At 39.6% G+C, this 12,036-nt stretch overlaps 1 protein-coding gene across 13 annotated transcripts in view; it reads left to right on the top strand.

Annotated features, from left to right (window-relative positions):
- The window catches only part of USP47 (ubiquitin specific peptidase 47), a 115,424-nt gene extending 105,164 nt beyond the window's left edge, over positions 1 to 10,260 (top strand). For all 13 annotated transcript variants that reach the window (XM_070073260.2, XM_008266247.5, XM_051824800.3 and 10 more), the window contains 8 exons: positions 1,377 to 1,552; positions 1,910 to 1,990; positions 2,705 to 2,820; positions 3,173 to 3,291; positions 5,353 to 5,483; positions 7,605 to 7,652; positions 7,743 to 7,873; positions 8,715 to 10,260. In XM_070073260.2, coding sequence (XP_069929361.1) covers positions 1,377 to 1,552; positions 1,910 to 1,990; positions 2,705 to 2,820; positions 3,173 to 3,291; positions 5,353 to 5,483; positions 7,605 to 7,652; positions 7,743 to 7,873; positions 8,715 to 8,889 — 977 coding nt within the window. In that variant the 3' untranslated portion in view covers positions 8,890 to 10,260. The remainder of the gene's footprint in view (positions 1 to 1,376; positions 1,553 to 1,909; positions 1,991 to 2,704; positions 2,821 to 3,172; positions 3,292 to 5,352; positions 5,484 to 7,604; positions 7,653 to 7,742; positions 7,874 to 8,714) is intronic.
- The last annotated feature ends 1,776 nt before the right edge of the window (positions 10,261 to 12,036 follow it).

Genomic DNA, 12,036 nt, shown 5'->3' with positions numbered 1-12,036 from the left:
TTTATTTATTTGAAAGGCAGAGAAACAGGGATATATCTGCATCCACTAATTCGCTCAAATGCCCACAACAACCGGGGCTGGTCCAGGCCAAAACCAGAAATTGGAACTCAATTCAGGTCTCCATGTGGGTGGCAGAAACTCAAGTACTTGAGTCAGTACCACTGCCCCCTAAGAGCACACATTAGCAGGAAGCTAGAATCAGGAACAGAGCCAAGACTCGAACCTGTGCACTCTTATATGGGATGTGTGCATCCTGAGTGGTGCCCTAACCACCATACCAGATGCCCACCCCAGAATTGCTGCCTTGAATGTATGTAGTAAACAAAGTACATTACTTTCTTTATCTTTTCTTCTAATTTGTACTTGTCACATTTTCTATAATGAGTCTTTATAACTAGGAAAGCAGTGAACATTAGTTGAAAAATTTATCACTCAAGAATTGAGATGACCTGGGAGTGTGAGCCTAGGAGAGGTGTTTGAGGGGTTTCATCCTTCAGCTGTGAAAGAGATCATAGAGAAACCTGATCTACCACAGAGGGAGCCTTCGGGCTGCAGGTGGACCATAGGCCTGAGGCAGCATGGCTGCTCTTGTATTCCACACTGCCTGGTGACAACAGAGAGAAACAATTAAGTTTCTGCTTTTTGCTAGGAGATGGACCAGGATAAGTAGAAGCATTCCAGAAGTATCGTCATGAGTGGCATATAAAATGAGGGACCAAAATAAATTGAAATACTAAGTACTGGGGAAAAGAGTATAGCCTATCTCAGATAGTCCAATTACAGTGCAAAGAGCGCTTAAGTTTAGACCTGGTTGTTTCTGATCCATTTAGATATTTTCTCTTAACAGTCCAACCATGTGATAAAGCATCTTACTATACTAGCCTTTAAACATGTTTCTAGTCAAAATCCCAGAACTCAAATCCAGAGGCAATTACTATATATCTGGCACCATGCTGAAAGCATGATAAATGTTTTTGCTTCATTGAATTCACAGTGCGAGATAAATACTGTTATTATCTCCAATTTTCTAATAGAGAAACAGAGGTATGGAGGCTGGTGTCTTTCTCTGTGTCCTACCAATAAGTAAACACAGGAGGCAGGGTTGGATCCCAGCCAGAGCCTCCACTGTCACAGGTAGAGCTGTGACCTAAGTAAGTAAGCACCGACGTGTCTCAGAATGTTTAAAGGTATCAGATTCTACCTCTCATATACTCAGTGCCCATGTATTTTGACCATTCAGTGTATACATTAGCTAAAGGGGGTACTTTTTCCTGATTATCTTATAATAAGAAGCATATGACCTGTTTTATTTATACTCAAAAGAGGTTTTCTTTTACATTTTTGTTCCTGTTTTGTTTTGGTTTTTTTGTGCTCAGGGTTGATGGTGCATGTTGATAAAAGAATTACTCTGGCAGCTTTCAAACAACACTTAGAGCCTTTTGTTGGAGTTTTGTCCTCTCACTTCAAGGTCTTTCGAGTATATGCCAGCAATCAAGAGTTTGAGAGCGTCCGACTGAATGAGACACTTTCATCATTTTCAGATGACAATAAGGTTGATTAAAATAATCCTTGAATAATTAGAATCTATTTTAAATGATAGATTTGAGAACATCTTGTACTACTTCCAAGTAAGGTGAAGTAGATACCCTAAAAGGGTCATTTGTCTTTGATATTTAGTGATTTTTGGGGGGTATTTTGGTGGTGGTTTTCTTCATCTAACAAACATTTCTGAGATGTTAACTGTGTGTTAGTTACTATTCTAGGTGCTGGGAACTGAGAGGTAAATATACCTGTTCTCAAACAGCCCATAATCTAGAGAATTTTGGAAAACAAAACTAAACTGTGGGGTGAAAATAGGTTGTTTAGTCTCCTAAGATGCTATTTCTAAAATCATGTTTTTAATTTATAGATTACAATTAGACTGGGGAGAGCACTTAAAAAAGGAGAATACAGAGTTAAAGTATACCAGCTTTTAGTCAATGAACAAGAGGTAAGTAATACAGCAATGTAAAGCCACTTTTTCGCATTACTGAAAGCATGATACAGAAACTATTACATGTTTCTTTTTACTATTGTAGTTTTACAGATTATTGTCTCTTGCGGCTACTATGTTCTGCCATCGCCAATTGGAAATGACTGTGTCCCAATAAAACTTTATTTACAAAAACACAGCAGTGAATTTGGTCCACAGGCCATTGTCATCCTCTTGCTTTAAAGTATTGCTGCAGTGCTGGAGTGAAGCAGAATGTTTCTGATTTTAAAAGGAATTTGTGTTTGCTTTCTGGGATGAGTCCTAACGCTATAGGTTAACCCGAAGAATCTACAGATACTTCTTAGGTCCCGAATCATTTTAGTATTTTTAACATATCTATATATTGTTTATTGTGTGCTCTAAGTGCTTGTAATACTAACTCATTTAATGCTCATTGGTTAACTCTGCAATATAAATATTCTATAGATGAAAAAACTAAGGAACAGAGAAGTATCTTGGTCAAGAGCACATAACTTGCAAATGGTAGATTAAGGATCTAAACAAGCTCTTAGAGATTAATCAGTAAAATATTTTAGTTCCTGTGCTGTATAGCACCTGTGTCGAATATCCAAAAGAATAATGCAGGGCCCGAGTTTCGGAGTCTGTGTCAAGTAAAATGTCTTGATAATCCTTATTGTGTCATAGTCTAATTGTTTATGTTTATATTCCTAGCCGTGCAAGTTTCTGCTAGATGCTGTGTTTGCTAAAGGAATGACTGTGCGGCAATCAAAAGAGGAGTTAGTTCCTCAACTCAGGGAGCAGTGTGGTTTAGAGCTCAGTATTGACAGGTAAAGTCAAATTACAGTGTCATCTGTGATTGGGAGAAACGATTGTATGTTCAGTCAATAGGGACTGGCGTGGTTTTCTCAAACTGGAAGAATTACAAACTTGGGTACTCGTCACAATGCTGGTACTGAAAATTAAGTTAATAGGCTTGACTGGATATTATAATTTTGTTTCCATTTCCTCTAGAGGATACTAAATTTGAAGTACTGGGAGCATTTCTTGACACATTTTTAATGAGTAACCATTTGACTTTGTATTTGAACATAGTTCATTTTTCCTTGGTGTCAGATTAATGTTGGTTTTTAAAGTGAGAATTTCAGATTATAGTACTTTAAAATGTCATCATGTTTATAGGTTTCGTCTACGGAAAAAAACATGGAAGAATCCTGGCACCGTGTTTTTGGATTATCATATTTATGAAGAAGATATTAATATTTCCAGCAACTGGGAGGTTTTCCTTGAAGTTCTTGATGGTATTATCAACATTATTGTGGGGAAATATCAATTGGCAATACTCTAGAACTAACAGAATCCATGGTTTTATTTAAGTAGTGAGTTACCAGAAGCCTAATATACAGTTTGGTGTTTTTGTGTTTCATGAAACATAAAGACATTGTTTTGTGGATTGATGTGATTCCTCCTACATCCCATTCCCAGGAGTTTTATTGTCTTCCACTGTAATACTTAAGTTATTGTTAAAAAAGCATCCAGTGTTTTTAGCTTTCTCCTGTTTTTCTTTGGGTACCATTTGCCTTTTAAGTATCTCTTATTTTCTCTAATTTTGAGACTCTTAACTCCCTCTTAAGGGGAAATTACATTCCTTATAACTTACTTTACATCGAGAATGTGATACTGATAATTTATCAAACACTTGAGAACAGTGACTATACATTAGTTTCATAAACTGCCATTACAAAGGATCGTAAGTAGTGGCTTAATCAGACCTTGATTGTCACATATCTGGAGTCTGGACGTCTTCGATCAAGGGTTGGTAGGAAGGGTTAGTTTCTTCCAGGGTCTGTAAGGGAGAGTCCGCACCCTGCTCGCTCCTAGCTTCTGGTGGGTTGTCTGGCGTTCCTTGGCTTGTAGATGCATCAACCCAGTCTTTGCTTTCATTTTCACTGTTTTCCCTGTGGGCTTGTCTGTGTCTGAAATTCCCCCTTTTTTAAAACATTAGTCGCGTTGGATTGGAACCCACCCAAATGATGCCATTTTTAACTTGATTACCTGTGTAAAGATCCCGTTCCCAAGTGAGGCTGCATCCTGAAGTTCCTGGGATCAGGACTTCAACATGTGTTGTCAGGAGCGGGGTGCACTCATAACACGCTTGCCCTGACACAGAGCTGGGAGAACACTTGTGTTTGTCAACGCCTCCAGGCTTTAGTTATAAACATTGGGATATTCAAAGATTGGTTTTTTGAAGGAGGTAGTAGAGGAATAGTTGGCTGTGGGGAGATGACATCAAGGTAAACAATTAGTTCTGGATTCTCTTACGACTTTGCTTTTGCTTAAGAAGATTTTAGTTTCCCCTTTTTTCCTATGGAAATTAACACCAGTTCTGGATGTTAGCCTTTTGAGGTTACAGTAATAGTACCACCTCACTATTTCAGGCTATTTCAGGGCTAATTTGATTTAAATGTAGATAGTTGCAATTCTGACTAATTGACAAGCTAACAGTGGAGGCAGTGAACCACCAGGACACGGCTCCTGTGGTGTGGAGGCGAGTGCTCCGCATCGCTCTCCTCCTCTGTGTGTCAGGGCCTTAGACAGTGATCACTGTCTGAGGAGCAGAGAAGAAATGACAAAGGACATGGACATCACCCTTGCAGGAAGCGTTGAGTAGGTATTAGCGGAGAACGATTAACTGGAAAATGGTACTAGATGATGGGTACCTGCATCAGAACCATTCCATTGTGTATTTTAGCATCAGAATAAGTGAATGAGAAATAAGTTGGTGGTTAAATCCAAGAAACATTTATTGACCTGTAATATGCTGGACCCTGTCAGTCCCTCATGCTACAAAATGAGTAAAAGCCAGTGATTGCCCTCTGTACACACAATGTGGGGAAAAACAGAACTACAAATCTGTTATTCTCAAAGATAGATACCAACAGACAAATCAGAAGTTGCTTTTATGTACATCAATTGAACTAGATTTTGAAGAATCATTAAATTTGGGAGGAAAGGAAAAGGAAGGCTTGAGTGAAAAAAGATGAAGTACCGATGATTTGATTGTTCTTTTGACTGGGATAGCTGCCAAAGGAGAAGCAAAGATTGGAGATCCAGAGAAGAGTGGTCAGTAAAGCAGTGTCTAATAGGAGCAGTGGGGAGTGGAAGAGGGAGCACTTGCAAAAGAATTATCTTCTGAGGCTAAGGGAAGCGAGTAAATACTTCATTCTCAACACTCCTTGTATAATTCATTTGATTTGTGCCCACTTGGAGTAAATATTTTTGTTTACTCAGCACTGTGGGAAAAGTCAGATTTTGCACTGTTACAAAAAACAGAAAGTTGACATCATCTTGCATATTCTTAGGAGTGGAGAAGATGAAGTCCATGTCACAGCTTGCAGTTCTGTCACGCCGGTGGAGGCCCTCAGAGATGAAGCTGGATCCCTTTCAGGAGGTTGTATTGGAAAGCAGTAGTGTTGATGAACTGCGGGAGAAGGCAAGTTCATTATAAACACAATGAGACGATACCCATTTTTCACTCTGTTGCATGAGGTCAGCCTTGAAAATGAGGACCTAACACTGATGGCAGTAGTCATGCTTTCTTGATCTCTGTCACACATTTTGCTGCGCTCTTTTTATTTCTTACGGCTCTTGAGGCTTTGAGAAATCGGCTCTTCTTTTATTTTTTTTAAGATTTATTTATTTATTTGAAAGGCAGAGTTACAGAGAGGCAGAGGCACAGGGAGAAAGAAGTCTTCCATCCACTGGTTCACTCCCCAAATGGCCACAATGGCTGGAGCTGCACAGATCTGAAGCCAGGAGCCAGGAGCTTCTTCTGGGTCTCCCATGCAAGTGCAAGGGCCCAAGGAGCTGGGCCATCTTCCGCTGCCTTCCCAAGCCACAGCAGAGAGCTGGATCGGAAGTGGAGCAGCCGGGACTCGAATCAGCACCCACGTGGGATGCCAGCATTGCAGGTGGCTGCTTTACCTGCTATGCCACAGTGCTGACCCCAAAATTGGCTCTTGACCACCCAGAAGTGTGCCTTCTGTTGCAAGTGAAAGCAATCAACTTTGTCCTAAGTAGTAAGAAATTAGTATAGTAAGTTGTTATATGTCTATAAAACCAGATTACTTAAAACTGAGTAAAAAAATCCAGATGAAAATTTATTTTGCATTTTGTATTTTATGTTTTAAGGCAGGAACTCTAAAGATCTCTGGGGAAAGGATGAGTTGTTCAATCAGGGATTAAATCATGAAAAGGATGTATTTCTGTGTGTCAGGTGTTTTAAATGCATATAAAATAAAATGATAAGTCTACATTAAAGTAGTGGATATTAAAAATATTTTCATGATCCTAGAGAAAGATATTTGTAAGTATAATACCAAAAACCAGAAATTGAAAAAATCTGCCCCATGAAAGTGTAACTCTTCTACACAGCCCCCCCAAAGAAGTATTTAGCAAACAATCCATGAACATTTGGGAGAAAATTATTTGAAATATGATGTCCATAATATATAAGGTGCCACTACCTTAGTTTAGCATTAATATAGGCAGATGAATAAGCAGTTCATAGAAGAAAACAAATTAAAACAATGATACTTTTCACCTCTTAAATTGGTGAAGATTTAAAAAGTCAGAAAATACCAAGAGTCATCAAGACCTGAGGGAAACAGGCAATATTATTCGTCTTTGGCAAGGGTTAAATTTTAAATTGGTAGAATTTTTTCCATGATAGAGTTTGACATTTTTGTCAACCTTTCAAATGTGCAGTTCTATGTGCAAAAATTTGATCTATTTGTAGAAATATACAAGGATGTTCATGGAGGTAAATGGTATAGCATGGTAACCGGGAAAAATTGAAAATGACATACTGCTCAGCCTTGAAGAGAATGAAGCTACTCTACATTCTCCTGTTCTTCTGTATATGCTGTATAAAATCATATAGGGATTATTTTATTAATACAATTTTATGTATCATAGATATGTGAATATAGTATGCATGGGTATACGATAAAGTCTGAGAAGAATATACCAACTAAATTTCTGGGACGTAGTATTTGCAGAGTGGCCCAGAGAGAGAATTCTACTTTCTGCTTTTCCTTCTAGTTTTTTATTACAGACATAGGCTGTTTGTTTTGAGGGTTTTTTGGGGGGGGCTGCGGGTGGAGTGTTTTTAGAAAAGAGTCAAGCTGGGGCCCTGGCGCTGTGGTGTAGTGGGTAAAGCTTCTGCCTGCAGTTCCAGTATCCCATATGGCGCCAGGTTCGAGACCTGGCTACTCCACTTCCAATCCAGCTCTCTGCTATGGCCTGGGAAAGCAGTACAAGATGGCCCAAGTCCTTGGGCCTCTGCGTCTGCATGGGAGACCTGGAAGAAGCTCCTGGCTTCAGATCGGCACAGCTCCACCTGTTGCAGCCAATTGGGGAGTGATCCAGCATATGGAAGACCTCTCTCTTTGTCTGCCTCTCCTTCTCCCTGTGTAACTCTGACTTTCAAATAAATAAATAAAAATCTTTAAAAAAAAAAAAGTCAAGCTATTTCTGTTTGTGGAATAAAAGGAAAATAAACTTTTCTAAGCAAATTTATTTTTAAAATGAATTCATATGATTTTTTTTTCAGCTTAGTGAAATAAGTGGGATTCCTTTGGAAGATATTGAATTTGCGAAGGTAAAGTGCTAACAATGTTTGCACCAATGTGTTAATGCACAGTGACTGTGGCTCATGGAAGGATTTATTCATTCATTCTTCTCTCCTTAGGGTAGAGGAACTTTTCCCTGTGATATATCTGTCCTTGACATTCATCAGGATTTGGACTGGAATCCTAAAGTTTCTACCCTGAATGTCTGGCCTCTTTATATCTGTGATGATGGTGCAGTCATATTTTATAGGTAACATTCACAATGTTTTGTTGCTTTGATAAAACATTTTTGGTGTACATAAATACCTTGCCCTAAATATCTTTACTACTGTTTTGTTATAGAGCAACCCTAACCAGTAGAAATACAATGAGAACCACACATTATAATTTGAAGTTTTCTAGTAGCCACATTGAAAACAGTAAAAAGAAACAGGTGAAATTAATTTTAGTAAAGTATTTTTAATCCATTGCATCCAAAATATCGTCATTACATGTCATCAATATAGAAAGTCATTTACGAGATAGTTTATATTGTTTTTCTGGTACTAAGTCTTAAAAATATGCCATATATTTTATACTTCTAGCACATATTAATGTGGGCCAGGCATATTGCAAGTGCTCAGTAGTAGCCACACATGTCTAATGGCTACCATATTAGACAATATAGATACAGAGGAGAAAGACTAGTTATTAGAACCTGGCAGATGTGGGTTCAAGGCTGGCTTTGTTTTTTCCCTAGCTTCTCATCTGTAAAATGGCAATGATAATCGGCCTTGAAGATTTTATGAGAATTAGAGCTATGGCATTTAAAATATCTGGCATGGTGCCTGTTACACAAAAGATGTTCAATAATGACAGCTATTTATTACTACTAATAATAACATGGAAATTCTGTGCCATTTCTAAAAGTTAGCAATACATTAATTTGATAAACACATTAGGAATCTCAGATGCCCTAATATATGAGATTACATAACTTCACCAGTGACAGGCAGATTTCATTATCTTGCTGGGGAACATCATAGCATTCAAGCAGAAAATAATAGAGGCACTTAGCCACACTGATCTCAAATGTAATATTTTAAATATAGGGATAAAACGGAAGAAGTAATGGAGTTGACAGATGAACAAAGAAACGAACTGATGAAAAAAGAAAGTAGTCGACTTCAGAAGACTGGACATCGTGTAACATACTCCCCTCGTAAAGAGAAAGCACTAAAAATATATCTGGATGGAGCACCAAATAAAGATCTGACTCAAGACTGACTCTGCTAGTGTAGCATTTTCCCTGGGGGATTTTTGGTTTTAATTAGATGGTTCACTACTACTGTGTAGTGCCATTATGGCCGGACATGGTTGGGGTAACCCATGACACCAGCACTGATTGGACTGCCCTTCACCAATCAGAAGCTCAGTGCCCGATGGGCCACTGTTTTGACTTGGAATCATGTTGTGCACTATAGTCAAATGTACTGTAAAGTGAAAAGGGATGTGCAAAAATAAAAAATAACAAAAACAAAAAGCAAGACCTGCTACTAGAAAAGGGGGAAGGGGAATGAGCAAACTTCTTCTATTGCGGACAGATGTGCACATAGCCGCTAGTAAAACTAGCCTCCAGCAGGATGCTCATAGCTTCATAATAAAAGCTGTGCAAAGGCCATGAATGAATGGATTTTCTGTTTATTTCACTGATACACACATTACCTCATTGATAATTCAGAAGTTAATGCAACATGTGTTGACTCTTGGACAGCAGCAAAAATAAGAGTTGAAGAAAGAAATTCTTAGAACCAGCCGTAACCCAGAAAAGAATTGTGAAGTTGTGCTTTTATTTTGTTCCATTGTTTGCAGAGTATTAAGAACATTATTCTGGAACATCAGTTCATTTCCCTTAGACCGCTCTCAGCAGGTGGCAGCTACAGTTGCTGTGGTATTGTAATTATACCTGATTGTACTTACGTTATGGATGTAGAGAATATGTTTCACACGTTCATTTCGGCATGTAAATAAAATGATCCCATTGGGTTATCCTAGTTGCCGCTCACCTGTTTCCCATGGTTATTCTTTTCACGTATCATCCATTATGTACATTTGTGTACATTGAGAAGTAAAGCAGTCTATGTAAATGTCACCCTCAGTGAGGTTCCTCAGTGCTGGGTCCCGTAGCTTTGTATTTGCCCTTGTTAATAAGGCTTTTCTGTTCAACGCCTTCTGGTTTTCTTTGTACATTTATTTTTGAAGATTTACTTCTAGTCAAACTTCTAAAATGCTTGTAAGTCCCATTTTAATTTTTAAAGCCAATTTGTAGTTACATGTAGTTTAACTTTGGGGAAACGTCTTAACATCACATTGAATGAAGTTGCTAGTAAGATCAAGCTGTGGTACAAACTGATGCAGTCAACATGATTTCATTGCAAACTCATTAGAATCAGAAAGTTTTTTGCTTTGCTAAGTAAAAGTATTCAATGAACACAATTCTACATAAGTTTTGAAATGCCATCTAATTTATAAAAATCAATAAAAAGGTTTTGGTAAAACTTTTTCATGCCAGATGCTGTTTACCACATGAACACGCCAATAAAACATTTGTTCATTTTGTTGTGTTATTTTAGTCATTAAACTTTTGTGGATGAAGAACCTGGGTTGAGAACAGATGTGTCGTCTTTAAGTGGGACACTTTATAACGTGTGTTGAAACATCACATCATTTCCGTGATAAGCTGTGTTTACTGGGAAGTTCCTGTACGATGCAGAGATCCTAAATCTGATTTAGGAGAAGCCTGTCAATAGTTCAATAGCAGGTTGTTACCCATTTTTCCTTTTAAGAAAGGTGGAGTTAGAAAATAATATCAGCCAGTGTTGACACTGCAGTTGGAATAATTTAAATTCCGTAGTGTCTTAAGAGTCTCTCGAGGTCCACAGGGAGAAACCATTTTTCTGAGGTATTTTTCTGGCTGGTTTTTGTTCCGTGTAAACTGTAGCTGTTCAGCTACGTCTGGCTGAAGTCATGCTGCAAGTCTGCGTTCATGGAGTTGGTGATGTTCTCAGAGGGAAACGTCGGGCATGCGTGATGGCGCGTCCTTTGCGTCGCTTGGATTGCCTTATGTCAGAGGACAGCCGTCTGGTTCTGAATCAAGCCTGCTTACCTGGGATGTGCCCTCCTAAGAGTTAACAGATAAGTTTCTGCTTTCAAGGACTCACTTCCTGGCAAGCAGGGGGGCCTTGGGCAGACTGGGTCGCATTGGTGGCCTTAGTGTTGTGTAAGAGTAAGAGGTCAAGTTCTCATACCTGCTCCTCCATCTGTACCTTCCGCTCTGGTTTGTCGTTTTGTTCTGTGTTTAACTGCTGTTTCTGACTGCAAGCGTAGTATGCATACCAAGAGCAGAGAAGATTGTTTCATTATAGAAAAGAAGGAGCTTCTTGCTTTTCAGTGCCTGGTAGGGTGAAACAGGATACTGTAATTTCAGTAAAAAGGCAGAGTGAACTGATGAGATGGGAACAGTAGTTGAGTTGAAGGAGGTAAACATGTGAGCTGCCCTTGGCTGCAGGGCATCAGGTGAACATCTGTAGCCCAGGAGGCAGAAGGACGGCCACGGGCCACAGAGCCTGGCGCCTGCTTATCCACAACGCTAACACAGGCCACATGCCGTAGCTTGTGGCTGCGTCCCACAGGTCACTCAGAGCTTGGAGGGGCTGGGACAGACATTTGTGTCAACCACACACACCCTGTGAACAACCAAGTGCCCGCAGCAATGAGGCATGTCCTCAGGGTTCTGGTCCATTTTGGCCAAAGAAACAACAGCTGTGATTTGCAGAGCGTGCCATCCTGAGCTGGTCTGTACAGAGATTGGCTAGCTGAAGGAAGTGTATGTAAGGGCTGGTGGTCATGACAACAGCACAGTGCACGAGGAGCCCTCCACCGGTGTTTGGTCATCTCCTGTGTAGCAGACTGGAAGGCACTCATAATTCTGAGAAGACAGAGTGAACCTATGCCCCAACTAGGAAGTCGTCAGGTGGGCTAGCCATGGGTTGCCAGGTCACATTGTAAGCAGTGGTCTTGCTGTTCTCTGGAGGCCAAGAGCTGGGGACCGCTACACACATTCACCTTGCTCTTGGCTAAATGAGTGCACGGCTTCATCGCACATGTTACCGTGTTCTAACAAAATCTGGAAATGACCTGTGAATGTATGGAGTTCAATAAAATCCTTTGTTGTGGTTCCTGCTTGCCGACATCTCCTTTGCAGTGGATCTAGTGGTTTCCCTTCTGGTTTAGTCCCTTTGTTCAGCACCAAAGCCCTGGCCAACACTTTTGCACTTAGGACCTACAGATTGTAGTTGAGACTACATTTTGTGTAATGGAAGAGACTGAATGAGTAAGTGTTCTGTTTGCTAAATGAACCTGTTCTAAATAATC

Source organism: Oryctolagus cuniculus, chromosome 1, assembly GCF_051225735.1.
Source record: "Oryctolagus cuniculus isolate XC-2025 breed Fujian yellow rabbit chromosome 1, ASM5122573v1, whole genome shotgun sequence".
In the NCBI taxonomy this organism is placed as follows: domain Eukaryota; kingdom Metazoa; phylum Chordata; class Mammalia; order Lagomorpha; family Leporidae; genus Oryctolagus; species Oryctolagus cuniculus.
This window is presented reverse-complemented; position numbering and strand designations above follow the sequence as displayed.